Source organism: Pleurotus ostreatus (assembly GCF_014466165.1).
Source record: "Pleurotus ostreatus strain PC9 chromosome Unknown scaffold_7, whole genome shotgun sequence".
In the NCBI taxonomy this organism is placed as follows: domain Eukaryota; kingdom Fungi; phylum Basidiomycota; class Agaricomycetes; order Agaricales; family Pleurotaceae; genus Pleurotus; species Pleurotus ostreatus.
In genome coordinates, this window is record NW_023503162.1 from 427,827 (window position 1) to 441,777 (window position 13,951).

Consider the following 13,951-nt stretch of genomic DNA (forward strand, 5'->3'; position numbering starts at 1 on the left):
CATTGTCGAAACGTCGATAGCAACAACGCAACAACACCGTATTCTATCTCTATGTCGAAGCTCGCCGATAATCCTGAATTTCAAGCTATCAGTGGTACCATCGTCGAACAAGCTGCAAGTAACAGTGATACAAAGGTCCGATCTATCGATCTATCTACGAAATCGCGGTCACTAAGAGACAATGCTGTAGAACGGGAATCGAGTTCAAGAGATGAGGACGGAGGAAATGGATAGTATTGAACTCAAATATGAGAGGGTGCGTATCGCTACAGCCATCCACGACAATGTGTCAATTCTGACTATTGTGTAGATGGGGCATGCCGAGTTTGGGGATCACGAAGGAAGGGAGGCTTCTTCGGCAGAAGGATTAAATGAAGTGACTAGAATCTAACGATGGCATATATCTTATACTGACCGTTCCGCCTATCTAGACAGAGTATCTCGCTATCGAGCGCGAGGAAGAGCCTTCTCAGTTAGCGGAAGTAGCAGAGGTCCGTACCTTCATATGGACATTACCTACTTCGCTTATACCATTCTCACCGGACAGGACTCGGGTGCTACGCTCCCTTCTGAGGAGAGCGATTTTGAGGTATGCCCATTGGTTTTGTCTAGCAGCTATCTCGCTCATCCGACTGATATAGGATGTTGGGTCGCAAGACGGTTCGGAGGTGCGTTCAGCGGTCCCAAGCTACGCATGACTCGTTTCGGTTGATCCTTCTGACTATCCCATCCTGAAAATTGTAGGTTGGTCCTCTGGACAAAGGCCCATTGTTGGTTTACAATGGGAAAACGGTTAACCTTGAGACTTTTGCCGCACGGAAGCTGCTTAAACTTGGCCTCGCTTGCCTCGATGATTATGAGGATGCTGAGGAAGAAGAGGATGAAATACTCTTCCTCCACAATGCCATTCGAGCTCTTACCTCTGCCGGGGCGAAGTTGACTACTGGAGGCCGAGACATTGTTCAGTGTCTGGCCAAACTTGGCCATGCCTGGAGACGCTTGTTCTCTGCCACAAACAAGGTGGAATATCTGGAGCATGCCATCTCCAAATACCGGAGCTTATGTGCTCTTCCCTCTGTTAAGAGGCAGGATTATCCCGGCCATCTCAGGGCTTTGGGCAATGCCCTAATAGCTCATTTTGAGCTGTCCAATGAGCCAGACAAACTTGATGATGCTCTTGTTGCATTCTCCCATGCACTGGAAATTGTTCCTGTGAACAATGGCAGCAGGCATGAACATCTAAGTAATTTGGGCCGGGCTCTTTGGCTCAAGTTTGAGCATGTAGGACATTCTGCAGATTTGGAGAAGGCTCTTGTACTTAACAGAGCAGCTCTTGGCCTTTTGCCAACTAAGCAGGCATATTTGACCAACCTTGCCGTAGCCTTGCAGAGCAGTTTCGAGCTATGGGGAAGACTTCCTGATTTACATGAAGCTATCACATATCAAAAGCAGATCATTGATGTGGCCTCTCAGGAGGATGAAGTTCAAGCCTATCAGTTTAGCAATCTGGGCAATTCATATCAATTGCTATATAATAGTCAGGGTGACTTGGAAACTCTGCTGCTTGCTATTAATGCCCATCAGCAAGCAGTGTCATTGATGACCACATCTGATTCTGATTACTCTGTATATCTTCATAATCTTGGAAGTGCCTATCAGAGCCACTTTGACAAAACCTATGATATCAAAAGCATTCATAAAGCTATTGAAATCCTTGAACAGACTGTTACACTTGCCTCAGAAAATGATATGAATATGGCCATGTATGTCAACACTTGGGGCCTATCATATATGAGTCTCTTTCAGGTCTTTCATCAGTCTGCTACAATCCAAAAGGCTCTTAGTTTGTTTCAACAAGCTGTGGCATTGACATCAGAGGATCATATTGATCTCCCAACTTGGTTGGTGAACCTTAGCACTGCCTATATGCATGCATATGAAAGCACTGGTCAGCTTGATGACTTGAACAATTGCATTGTCAATATGTCTAAGGCAATTACATTAATGTCTGATGACCTTTCCAACAAATCTTTATATCTCTCAAAGCTTGGATCATTCCTCACTCGCAAATTTGAGAGATTTGGCAATGTCTCAGACATTCAAGAAGCAATTTCACATTGTGAATCAGCAGTGAGGATGGGTGATGAAAGTGAATCCAGTTGGCCTGTCCTTCTTGAGCGACTTGCTACTGCATTAATAGCAAGATATGATGCTTTTGAGCAATCCCATGATCTTCAGAAGGGATTAAAAACATATGCTAAGGCCCTTGATGCAGTGCCAGATGATGATCCGGAAAGAACTGCTCATCTTAGTAACCTTGGTGGTGCATACTGCCGGCAGTTCCAGGCATTTGGAGATATGAAGGACATGCAAACTAGCTTGAGTCTTCTGAAAGAGGCCACTGCTTCGACACCAGATGAACATAGCAGCAAGCCATATTACCTCATCCAACTTGGATTAGCCTACTCTGTTTGCTATGAAAGCAGTGGCATTATTGAGGACATTGACAATTCAATTTCTTGCCATCAGCAAGCCTTGAGTCTTGTACCTAATGAGCACACCAACAGAGGGATGCACTTTAACAACCTGGGGAATTCATATCTTCACAGGTTTGAAAGACTCTGGAATGTTGATGATATTGAGTTATCAATTCAGGCACACAAAGAAGCAGTTGCTTGTACACCAGAGCATCATGCCAACAGAGCCCTGCATCTCTATGGACTAGGAAATGCATTGTATAGCAGATACTACTATCACTATGATGGTATAACACATGGAGGAGCTATAGAAGATCTACATACTGCTATTGAGCTTCTCCAAGAAGCATTGACTTTGACACCACCAAAAGGTTCAAATACAGGAATGTATCAAGGGACTCTTGGTTGCATATTTCAGACTCTGTTTGAAACATCAGACAATATCCATGATCTAGAGAATGCCATTCAAGCAAATCAAGAGGCTGTTGAACATACAGACAAAGGCAATCCTAGAAGGCATCTCCAAGTTTGCTACCTTGCCTTGTCTTATCACTCCAAGTATGAAAAGCTCAAACAGCTCAGTTCTCTTCATGCAGCTATCAACTGCTACAACGAAGCAATTCAGTCAGCACCCAATGGTCATCCATCAATATCATTCTACCTTATGAAACTTGGATATGCTTGGGAAACTGTTTGGCAATCATCACCAAATAATGTAACATCAGAGGTTCCCTCATCCATGGTGAAGGCACTGAAATCTATGCAGCTTGGAGAGGATGTGAAGCATTGGATGCAATCTCAACAGGAGGATATGCCTTACCTTCATGCCTTACAAGCATATTGTGCAGGAGCATTTGCCACTGTGGGCAAGCCAAGTCATAAGTATGGTGCTGCCTACCGGTTAGCCAACATGCTCAAGCCTTACAACAAGTCACTATCACTCTTGGCATATAAATCTGTCTTGCACATTCTCCCTGAACATATTTGGCTTGGTCAGTCAGTTACGGAGCGGCTCAAGCAAATACCAGACCTTGATCAAATCCAGACGGAGGCCGCAACAGCTGCCATCAATGCTGGTGAATTTGGTTCAGCACTTGAGTGGCTTGAGCAAGGGAGAGCTATTGTCTGGAGTCAGAAGCTACAACTCCAAACCTCATTGGACAATCTTCAAGCTGCACATCCAGAATTGGCTTCAAAATTGTCCAAGGTTGCTAAAGAGATTGAAGTGGTTAGCAGTTTGCTTGACTTCGATGGTACAGCAAGCCGGAACAACAGGATGGACAATAAGGGTCAACAATATAGAAAGCTTGTCGCTGAATGGGAGAGCTTACTTCAAGGCGCGCGGGCTCTCCCCGGTTTTGAGAGTTTACTTCAACCGAAATCCGTCAACGACCTTTTCGGGGCTGCCCGCAATACAGATGTTGTCTTCATCAGTCTGCACAAAGGAGAGTGCCATGCATTAGTGATCAGAAAGGCGTCCCATTCAATCGGACATCTTCATCTGGACAAGCTCACCGAGAGCAAAGCCACGGCGTGGTGCACAGTGCTACCGCAATTTATACCCAAAGCCCGCGGTAGTACGCAAAATCAGAATATTGAACGGCATGCAAAGTTCAAGCGCGTGGTTGTAAAGCGACATGATGCCTTCGAGGAGATGTTGACTGCCTTGTGGTTTGATCTGGCGAAGCCGATTCTGGAGTACCTCGGATACTACACTGCCACTAAGCCCGTAGAATCATCGACACTTCCACATATCACTTGGTGTACCACCGGGTTGCTTGCGTTCCTTCCTCTTCACGCCGCGGGATGCTACGATGCATCTCTGGGACCGCGCGGCAAGTTGCACGACTATGCAGTCTCATCTTACACGCCGTCGCTTAGCGCCCTGCTTAGGTTACATCCCGAGGACAGCCGCCTCTGTAGTATCTTTGCTGTCAGCCAAACCAATACCCCGGGTCAGATCCCCTTACCAAACGCTGGAATGGAAGTCGACGAACTCATTGCGATCTCCTCGAGGTACGGCGTCGACGTGCAACGGCTGGATGGTGAAGAGGCGACCGTGGAAAGCGTCTTAGACACAATCAGCAAGCACGGATGGATTCACCTAGCATGCCACGCCATCCAGGATACGACCAACCCCCTTCAAAGCGGGTTCTATCTTCAAGATGGCAAGCTCACCTTGTCAAATATAATGAAGCAGCAGTTCAAGCACGGACGTATCGCGTTCCTCTCTGCGTGCCAGACTGGGTCGGGCGATCAGAACCTTCCAGAGGAGGCGATGCACTTGGCTGCGGGTGTTCAGGTGTCTGGTTTTCCTACGGTGTTCGCGACGATGTGGTCTATCAAGGATGCGGATGCGCCCGTGGTGACATCCGTGGTTTACAAAGCGATGATGGAGGGGATGAAGGACGCGGAGATGAAGCCGGCGTACGCACTCCACCAGGCAGTCAGTCAGTTGCAAGCCAAGCGTGGAGAGAAGGACTTCCTCTCTTGGGCACCGTTCATCCATGTCGGAATCTGAGTCACAAGGTCAAGGGCGTCACACTGCGGATGTTGATAGAAGTTGATAGATGGACGTGTTTGTATGGAAGTAGCCCTGTATGATTTCATAGTCAAGTAGCGTGTAGTCAAAGAATAATAAGTCACTAGTTGTGAGGTTACACGTCTCCCGAATCTAACCGCGCCTTCTCGGGCGTAAGTCCGAACGTAACCCAGAAGTCTCTGGAGTCAAGTGCACGGCCTAGCAGCGATACGTCGCGCGGAAGTCCACGAACTCCAGCTTCTTGCATTAGTTCGAGGACCCAAAGTGGATGCGGGCCACGATCACCGCTTGGTGAGTCCCGTACACCCCACGCTGACGCCAAGTCCCACCAGTCGTAGACACGACCATCGCTGAGGATCCATCGCTGCCCAGCGGCCTTGTCAAAGTTTGCATGTACGGCAAGGATAGCCCGCGCGACGTCGTGGCCGTGGATCATGTGGATGCTGCCCTATTCATAGTAAAACATGAGGACGGGCAGAGATGACAGAATTAAGATTAAAGAACATATGAAAGAACATATAAAAGGACGAAGATAGAATCCTTTCGCGGCGTTACTGCGTGGGCTCAGAAAAAGGTCTTCGAAAGGTTGAGTTTAAGAAACTTGGGGTGATACCCTCCGTCTTCTGGTGTGCGGGCCTGGCTAAATATTCAAGCACTAAGTTAGTGGAGAAAGAGGGCTAACGATAACCAAGCTCACAAGACTGAGCATGTCAAACCCAGTACACTGCACACCCGCTAAGTGCCGGGAGTGATGGGGGCATGGGCTAGTGTCGACGAGTTAAAGCAGCGCTACTGTGGAGGCCCATGCGGGCCTCGGACCGTTAGGAAGAGGGATTCGGGTGACCAGCCAGTCTCTCAAAGTAGGATATGCATCGGGGAATACGGCCAGCAGCGTCTGAAGTAGATCAAATGTTTGGAGGAATGGAATCCCAGTCTCGGTGTTTCGCAGCCAAGGAACACCGTGGTAGGAACTTCCGACAAATGGGCTGCGATGAACACACTCCCAGCAACAGTAAGTCGCCTCGAATGATCCGACTTCCGAACATCTGCTTCCTCAGCGCTCAGCGATTGGAATGGAAGACCATTTAGACAAGCCGACGGAAGAGGTAGGCGTTTCTCGAGAGAGTCACCAAATGCGAGGAGGGCGGATGTCGAATGTGCTCTGATCAGCACGCAAGGGAACTGGCAACGACGGAGCAGGGAAATTGAAGGGTGGAGCTACCGCTAGTAATAAGATAGCTAGCGATCAGAATAGCCCTCTGGAGGTTGTCTAGATGCATGTTTAACCGCCAGGGATGAGATGCGTGATGTCCTGGCCGTGATCTTGGTCGAAGGCAACGAAATTTGACCTCGCAGAGGGTCGCCAGTGAGAGGGCAATCGTACGTGAAGGTCCGCAGCCTCATCGGGGATACGAACGGCGCTCACTGCCCCCACGAACGCCCAAACGACAAGGACGAAAGGAACACAAGCTCACCTTATTCCGCAATGCCTCCTTCGTCGGGGCGACCTTGCCCACCCAGTTACGAGTATCGCGTTTACCGCCCCATAGACCGGCGAGATTGAGAACCGTACCATTCCCTATAGCCAGAAGTTCGTCCTCCGAGGCCGCACGGTCAGTGCGCGTATACGGCGACCGCCTGTCACACCAACGGTGCAGGTTCTTTGCTACTCCCTGTGATCCGTTGTCGGGTGAGCGAATCTCCATGGATAAGTGCACTAAATAAATTCAACGTACGTCCCATATGCTCGTCGCCCCAAGTTGGATAAACTGAGCACTGGAGCCCTCGGGTACATGCAGACGCATATACGTACGAACGAGCCTGGCAACGGCGCCAGGTTTGGTGATAGGGAAGGTTATTAGGACAGTTTGTGCCTGCGGGAGGCGCGCGAAACCTTCTTCGTCGTCGCGATGAACATCTCCCACCCCCGATGCCGCTGCTTCCCCTTGATTCCCGCCTCCATTCTCCGCTTCATGGTTCCCCTCTCCACCGGTGCTACCACCACCACTGCCTAGACCGAGCTCCTGATTAAACTCAAATCGGATGGTCCCATTACGCCCGCTTCGCGATGTTGCTGCGTGGGTCAATCCACGGGCTTCGCATATTGGGATGAGAAAAGTGGACGTCCAGCCGGCTCCGACGACGAGGATGTCGACAGCTTGTGATCTCGACTTTGAGGCTGATTTCTCCGGCTCCATATCCATGTGCGCGTTGTAAGCCCTGCTCCAGCCTGCTTGTAGACCGCAAGCGCCTTCAAGCGCCCACACATGCGGCTTTGGAACGAGGCTTCAAACTTGTCTTCAATTGACACAATGGCCTCCTGGTGTTTTGCCTTTTTTTTTCAAAAGCTCATTGTGACGCCGTCAATGAAGTAAAGAAAAGGCGGTGTAGTGTCGGTGGTCAGTTTCGGTGAGTCGGCACTCACTTTAGTGCTGGATTTCAAATTCTGCAAGGACCTGAAACGCGTATCACAGCAGTTGCAACATACACCCTCATACTATTATTCAAGACGTCTAGTACCGATTTCTCAAGCGCGTACATGCGCTGTAGGTAGCGAGTGCGACTTAAGCTTGAGTACGGAAGTCGAACGACTTCACAGGCTCGGGAAACAATAGCGACATTCCCTATCCCCATGGAGGGCATAAAATTGCACCTTCCTTCGACCTCCTCGCCACATGCTCCGTATTCGCTTCGAATTCACAGCAGCCGAGTCGTTGCCACCTGTATCCAGTCGTATCCATTGCATAAACGAGACCGCACCAAAGGCATGAGGCGGTGACGGAGCGTCGGGGGGAGGGCGTTCCTGTGCAGCCAGCAAGCCAGCATCGCTGCTGTCAGCGCGAAACTCAGCGCAAACTGAGCAAACGAGCAAGCGCCACCGTCACAGGGCTGGGAGAAATGGATATGAGATTCATCTTAGTCGCCGCTGGGTGGTCGTCGATGTTTGATGATCTCACGGCCCTGGCCCTAAGCGTAAGGTACCATGTCTCCCTTTTTTTCATGCGCTTCCTGGCGTTAGAGACCAGGCGAAATATGGAAAGGCCGATTGATACAAATGTTGATCAGTAAATTTCGTAAACCCACCCCCCAGGAGTCGCCATCACGACATCCAAAGTCACTTTCTGGAATCATAGACTCTACAACCGTTATATCCCCCCCCACATACGCCTTTGTTCCCCCGTGGACCTAATCAACCTTTTGCTCTCGACATAGAACGAGTCACCACCGAAGCTCTTGCAGATCATCCCATATCCATATCTTACTCGACCACTACTCCTTCGTTCGCGAACGGTACACGGAGAAAGCCTTCTATCACCCACGGAAGCCCCGGAACTCACTTCTCGCTCAAGTGATCCGCACATCTGCGAAACTTAACTGGTGAGCTACCTGCCTCGTGTTCCTGTATACCGTTATTTAGTAGTCAGTTCAGACCGCCCGCAAGCCACGTTGCCTCTCCGTAGCCTCGTTGTTGATATCCCATTGTGAGTTGCATTCGAACCTACATAACAATGAACTTCGGATTGATTATCAACAGAATCGTAATATTTAGTCTACGCGTCTCCAGCGCGTCTTCCATATTGCTCCGTCACCTGTCCCACCCTCAGGCTATATCTCGTGTGCCCCGATCCATTCCTCCCACTTAATCTTTCGCCCCCTCCGTCAATAATCACCTTCGCTTCAAGCCACTCCTCCGTCAAAATGCAATCGACATACTCGAGCATCTTCTCTGCCAGGTGAGCCCCTTTGTGTAGCATCACACCATTTCACTCGATATTCACACCGACGACGTAGCCCCGTGTCGCCTGAAGATTACCTCCAGAACGTCCAGGCAGAGAGTCATACATTGTCAGAGAACATTGATCGCATCCATCATCTTGAGCGGCGCTTCGTGAGTACTCGTGTCGTTCATGTTACGGACATGACATTGACTGGAAGCAGTTCTCCAACCTCGCTTGCTGTGAGAGCTCGACATTCTCTCTCCATGGCCTCGTTGGTCACTATGAGGACGAGCACATTGCCTTGGCCGACGTTCGGCCCTCTCCTGTCAAGGCGCTCCAACTGAACCGCAACCCTGGGATCGCCTACTCTCAACTCGCTCCCTTCTCTCAATCGCCGTTCATCGATGCTGTGCAGTCGGCCTACCTCCCAGGGTTTGGACAAAACTATGATACCGAGCTGTTCTCACCGGACTCCGAGTTCGGGCTCGTGTCCTCAACATCACCCGTCTTCGCGCGAGAGTTCCCCGAATTCGATCAATTCGAAGGCACGCCTCCCCCTTCCTCTCCCACCCCCTCATCACCGCTCTATTCTTCCCCGTCTTCCCCGTCGCCATCCTCTTCTGGGTCATCATCCTTCCCATCGACTGCGTCTAGCTCGGCGCTCTCGTCCCCGGTTTGCCCATCCGCTCCCATGCTTCCCGAGGTCGACATGCCATTCGCTCTAGCCTCGCTCATGGGCAACGCTAGCATTGACATCCTGCCACACGACCAAGAGGATGGTTACGTGCCCTCAATCATGCGCAAGGATCGAACGGGCATGAAAGCGCAGAATAGGAGTGAGCGCGGCGTGGGAAAGGAGGTCACCGTTACCAAAGGTGGGAAGGGCAAGGCCAAGGGTGCCTTCTCGGCCGAAAAAGCTGCAGCGAAGGCAGCGAGCAAGCAGCGCAGGGAGAAGGCCTACAAGTGCCCGCATGCCGGCTGCACAAAATCGTATCTCAACCCGAACGGTCTCAAGTATCATCTGGAGAAGGGAACATGCTGCTTCGACGCAGTTGAGCCCGAGCCTTCGCCATCGCCAGTGTCTTCATCACCGGCGCCGGCGAGCCTCGTGTCTTCCCCAACGTCGGCGCCCCTGTCTTTACCTGCCATGCAGCCCGTGTCGATGCATATGTACCCGTATCCAATCGCCTCGCCTACTCCCATGGTCCCTGTCTCCTCTCAGCCTCCCTACCTTAGCAACACTCTTCTCTCGTGATCAGCGCAACCCTTCCGCCTCCCGTCCGCCTCATGTTCTCCCCTGCACCATCCCAACTCGTAATCGTCGTCAAAAACACGTAATGGAACTGCCGGCAACGCCGTTAGCATTTCATCCATTCAATACACTCGCTCAAGTCATACATCCTTGAAAAGTTAACTATATGGCTATTAATTGCTATAATATATTACTCGTCGCCCACCTATGTCCGATATTCGAATACTCTTGGAGTCGCCTGGAGTCGCCCACCGAAGATTCCCAGCTTTCGTATCCTTTCACGCCACCGGGCTCTTTCATGTCAACGTCGTGGAAGGAACGACCCACCAATGGAGATTGTGTTGTCTCGGACGTGGAAATGGGGTTCAGTGTCTGCCGTTTGGATATTCAGATCTCCCCCTCAACGCCGAATACAATCCGTCCTCTGGTTCTCATGTCCGTGGGCGGCACTGTCTTGCTTCCCTTCCGAACTGGGTTAAGCTCATTCCACACTCCCCCGATACCTGCGTCCTGTCTGACGTGGCCGCCGAAGTAGAGCTTGTTTGGATCAAGCGGCGCTTCGGGCGCCTTGTTATGCTTCATCATTCATTGGCTTTTACCATCGGTGTACAACCTCTGTCGATATTTCTCTCCCACCACTCCTCACCCCATCTTCTGGTGATCTTGTTATGCCCGGATACATTCTATGTATAATCTTGTATGGTGGGCATCCACATGTGCATTTGTGCTTCTAGTATTGTAAACATAACTGACATCTGGTATATAATTTGAATAGACAATGCAATAATAATATGTACTCTATGCCATTTCTTTGAGAGCGTATAATGAAGTCACTGCGCTACAGTACTGACTACGCACGGCGAGGACACCCCTCCTGTCGGTCCCGGCGGTTACCACATGTTTAGGATTGAGGACCTAGCCCTACGTTGATCTCCCTCGCCTAGTATGTACTCAACTTTCATCATATGAGTATCCGGCGATACAACAGCATCGTTATTTCTAGACCTAATGACAGATCCATCATCACTATCAGCGGTCCATGATTGGCTTGGAATAGCCAGAGCGCAAGTGTCCGCGTGGGTCTGCCTTCGCCTTCAAGTTGCCTTCGAGGGAACTTCTACGCTGTGGCGATCATGCATCATGTGGCTTCCAAGGCGGTATCCAGTGGCATGGACCTGCACAAAGGACAGCACAGATCCCCGCTCGCTTATCGACATGCGGCTCCTAAGGTTACTGAAATCTCCTTGACAATTGCGCACTTGGCTTGGGCGACAAGTCGTTCTATCGTCAATGGCAGCGCATGCAGTACTCGTTTCGCGGCGCAATTGATGCCTGCATCCTAACAAGACTCGAGCCATATACTCAGCTGACCACCCCTAGAGACCCCTTAGCGACTCCTTTCCATACCACCGTTAACCACCGTTAGGCCCAAACAAACTTTCCCCGACAGGCCAATTGATCTCATTCTCATCTGCCGGGTGCAAGTGGGTTGAGCCGTACGTAACACTCAACGTCGTATGATGCGAACACTGGAGTTGTTCTCGCAATTTACTTCTTTTCAGCACTTTCCACGCCAAAATCACGCTTCTAAGAAGACTACGCGCACCTTCACACCCTTCAAACTCCTTCATATTACCCCGGCTCGCCTGACAGTAAGTCACTTGCAGGTACTGGGGTAATCCACTCTGGGATTGATCTAAATCTCCCCGCTCCGACTCAGCAATATCGCCCGAGGAGCCTAAGTTGATCGTCGGTGTCTGCATTCGTAAGTCGCTGAGTCCTGGACTACGCACGTATTCTAATAACATACTAAACCTGTTAACATAGGTAGAGTCTAGATCGTGACAAACCCCTGTAGTGCTTCTAGCAGCATTCCGCCTTTCAGCAGTCCCCGACTATGCAATTTCTATCATCGAAATGCTACACGAGGCTACTCGAAGCAACATCCACATATCCAGTTAGTAAGATTAATTTACACGCCCTGTTGTCCACATGCTTCTACAAAAGCTTAGGACGGTTCACCTCTGGTCAGGTGTGAGTATATAGCTCGCGCGGCGCTATCATATACTTATTGGTACACTACTCAGAACTCGGAGACCGAGGCCTCATGATATTAGCTGGTAATGTCGGACACTGGAGTATACATTCCTTTGAGACCAACACCAGCGTACTGACTACTAACTGGTGGACAACAGCGTCCTCGAGTCGGAAATTAATTCAGACCGACGACCAGGTAGCCTTTGTGATCAAGTTCTACGTAGAACCGGTTCAAGGTTCAACGACGGCTAGCAATTAACAATTTTTTTGCCAGGAGCGTAGCAGTACCGATGCCCGGACCTGAAGACCTGACGCAGGCTCGCATTCTGAGGCCATACTATTTGAAATGCTTAGCAGCACCCCCTAACTACGATACCCTGCCAGGAGACCTTCCCCAGTTTTCTATGATGCCCGACCGACCCTTTGCGCTCCCTTACACCTCGACTCAGCCGTGTGGTCGAGTTCGCCCTCCGCGATTCTGAGGCCAGCCTCAAGGCTCTGAGTCCCCGTTGGGCGTTCTGGGTTCCAATGAACAACGACAGAAGATCACCGTCGACATTTAAGGAATTCTACAGTGGACCGTTCAAGTTTGTCGAAGCTTCTAGTACAGGCTTCTAGTAGATCGACCTCGTATGGCCTAAACACAATTGACTAGTCGCGTCGACCAGGTGACCCTTTGCAGCCAGGCGCCATGCGCCACTTTCTGAAGTACTGGTCCGAGAGACAGCGCAGCTGAATTACTGTATAAGATACCTAGTTCATTACCGTCGTTTGATGGGGCCATGTCAAGTGAGCAAGATCACGGTTCACTATAGACGATGGCTCAGTAGGTCATTGATGGGAAATGGGGTGATGGGAGTCGTCGAGCGGGGCCTGGTGAAGGGCCCACTGATGGATGCACGGAGGCGTACCTTGGAAGATCTATGAAGGCCTTGGCGCAAAAGATAGCAGAAGTGGATGTGGCTGAGTAGATCGCGACCTAATGAAAAGGATCCTTGTTGCGACAATCGGAAGCATAAAATGGGTCAACAAAAGACGTGCTGATATCGAGAACTTCGTTAGCTACGTTCCTGGAAATTTGGCGGGCCTTGTTCAGTGAAATTACTTCCGCTTGTACTGTGCAAATTGATGTTCGTTTATATCGTCCGATCAAACCAACCCATTAGCATGTATGACACTAACGAAGTCCCTACTTTGGCTTACCGTTAGTTTAGCTGAAGAGCTATTTCGGCAGTAAGTCACGTAGGACATAGACTTACCGGCGGCTGCGCCTTCGCTCTTATGTGAACAACACATCTAATCGTAAATAGTGGCGTTCACGATATACCTTGGGCGGTATAACTGGGGAGTCTGTGATTTTGAGGACCTATCAAGTTAGACGGCGGCGGTTGATGATCAGTTTCAATGCTGTCTTGCCGTTTAATACAAGCTGTGTCTAGTGTTAATATCGTGACTCAGCCGCAGGTATCGACCTTGAGCCTCGATATCGGTGGATTGATGCAAGATGTCTATCCGCTGTTGAAATATTCTGCTCCAGCACTATGCGACGACTTCGTGATACATTGTAGATAGATGCCCATATCAACCTAATATCTAATCAGGAGTTCCTCCAACGTTGCCTGATGACGATGTACATATATTCAATGACAGGTTATAAGCATCTCCTGCGGCTGATATGGACTGATACGTTTCACTGTTCTATTCAATCAGCGACTACTGCGCTGGTCACCTGTATGCCATATGAATGCCATCGGATATCATCATGATGGTCATGGGGTTTGGAGATGCGGATGCGGCTGGCCTTGCAACACTTGCGTATGTTCTCCGACTGGTTACAGTTGGCGCTTGGCCTATACTTGGAGTGGCGAAGCCCGGAGGCTGTTACCAGAATCACTCCGAGGCAAGCGTACGGTGATGATGTGGC

At 50.1% G+C, this 13,951-nt stretch overlaps 3 protein-coding genes across 3 annotated transcripts; 2 read left to right on the top strand and 1 right to left on the bottom strand.

Moving 5' to 3' along the window:
- Positions 1–51: 51 nt before the first annotated feature.
- On the top strand, positions 52–4,998 carry PC9H_009319 (uncharacterized protein; the record flags this gene model as incomplete). Its single annotated transcript, XM_036778824.1, has 7 exons — positions 52–135; positions 191–256; positions 311–376; positions 432–491; positions 548–589; positions 642–668; positions 745–4,998. The coding sequence occupies 7 exons, from the start codon at positions 52–54 to the stop codon at positions 4,996–4,998; spliced, it is 4,599 nt and encodes a 1,532-aa protein (XP_036628213.1).
- A 136-nt stretch (positions 4,999–5,134) lies between these two features.
- On the bottom strand, positions 5,135–7,223 carry PC9H_009320 (uncharacterized protein; the record flags this gene model as incomplete). Its single annotated transcript, XM_036778825.1, has 3 exons — positions 5,135–5,467; positions 6,495–6,680; positions 6,756–7,223. The coding sequence occupies 3 exons, from the start codon at positions 7,221–7,223 to the stop codon at positions 5,135–5,137; spliced, it is 987 nt and encodes a 328-aa protein (XP_036628214.1).
- Positions 7,224–8,718: 1,495 nt separating this feature from the next.
- On the top strand, positions 8,719–9,993 carry PC9H_009321 (uncharacterized protein; the record flags this gene model as incomplete). The annotated part of the gene is made up of 3 exons (XM_036778826.1): positions 8,719–8,753; positions 8,812–8,908; positions 8,959–9,993. The coding sequence occupies 3 exons, from the start codon at positions 8,719–8,721 to the stop codon at positions 9,991–9,993; spliced, it is 1,167 nt and encodes a 388-aa protein (XP_036628215.1).
- Positions 9,994–13,951: the final 3,958 nt, after the last annotated feature.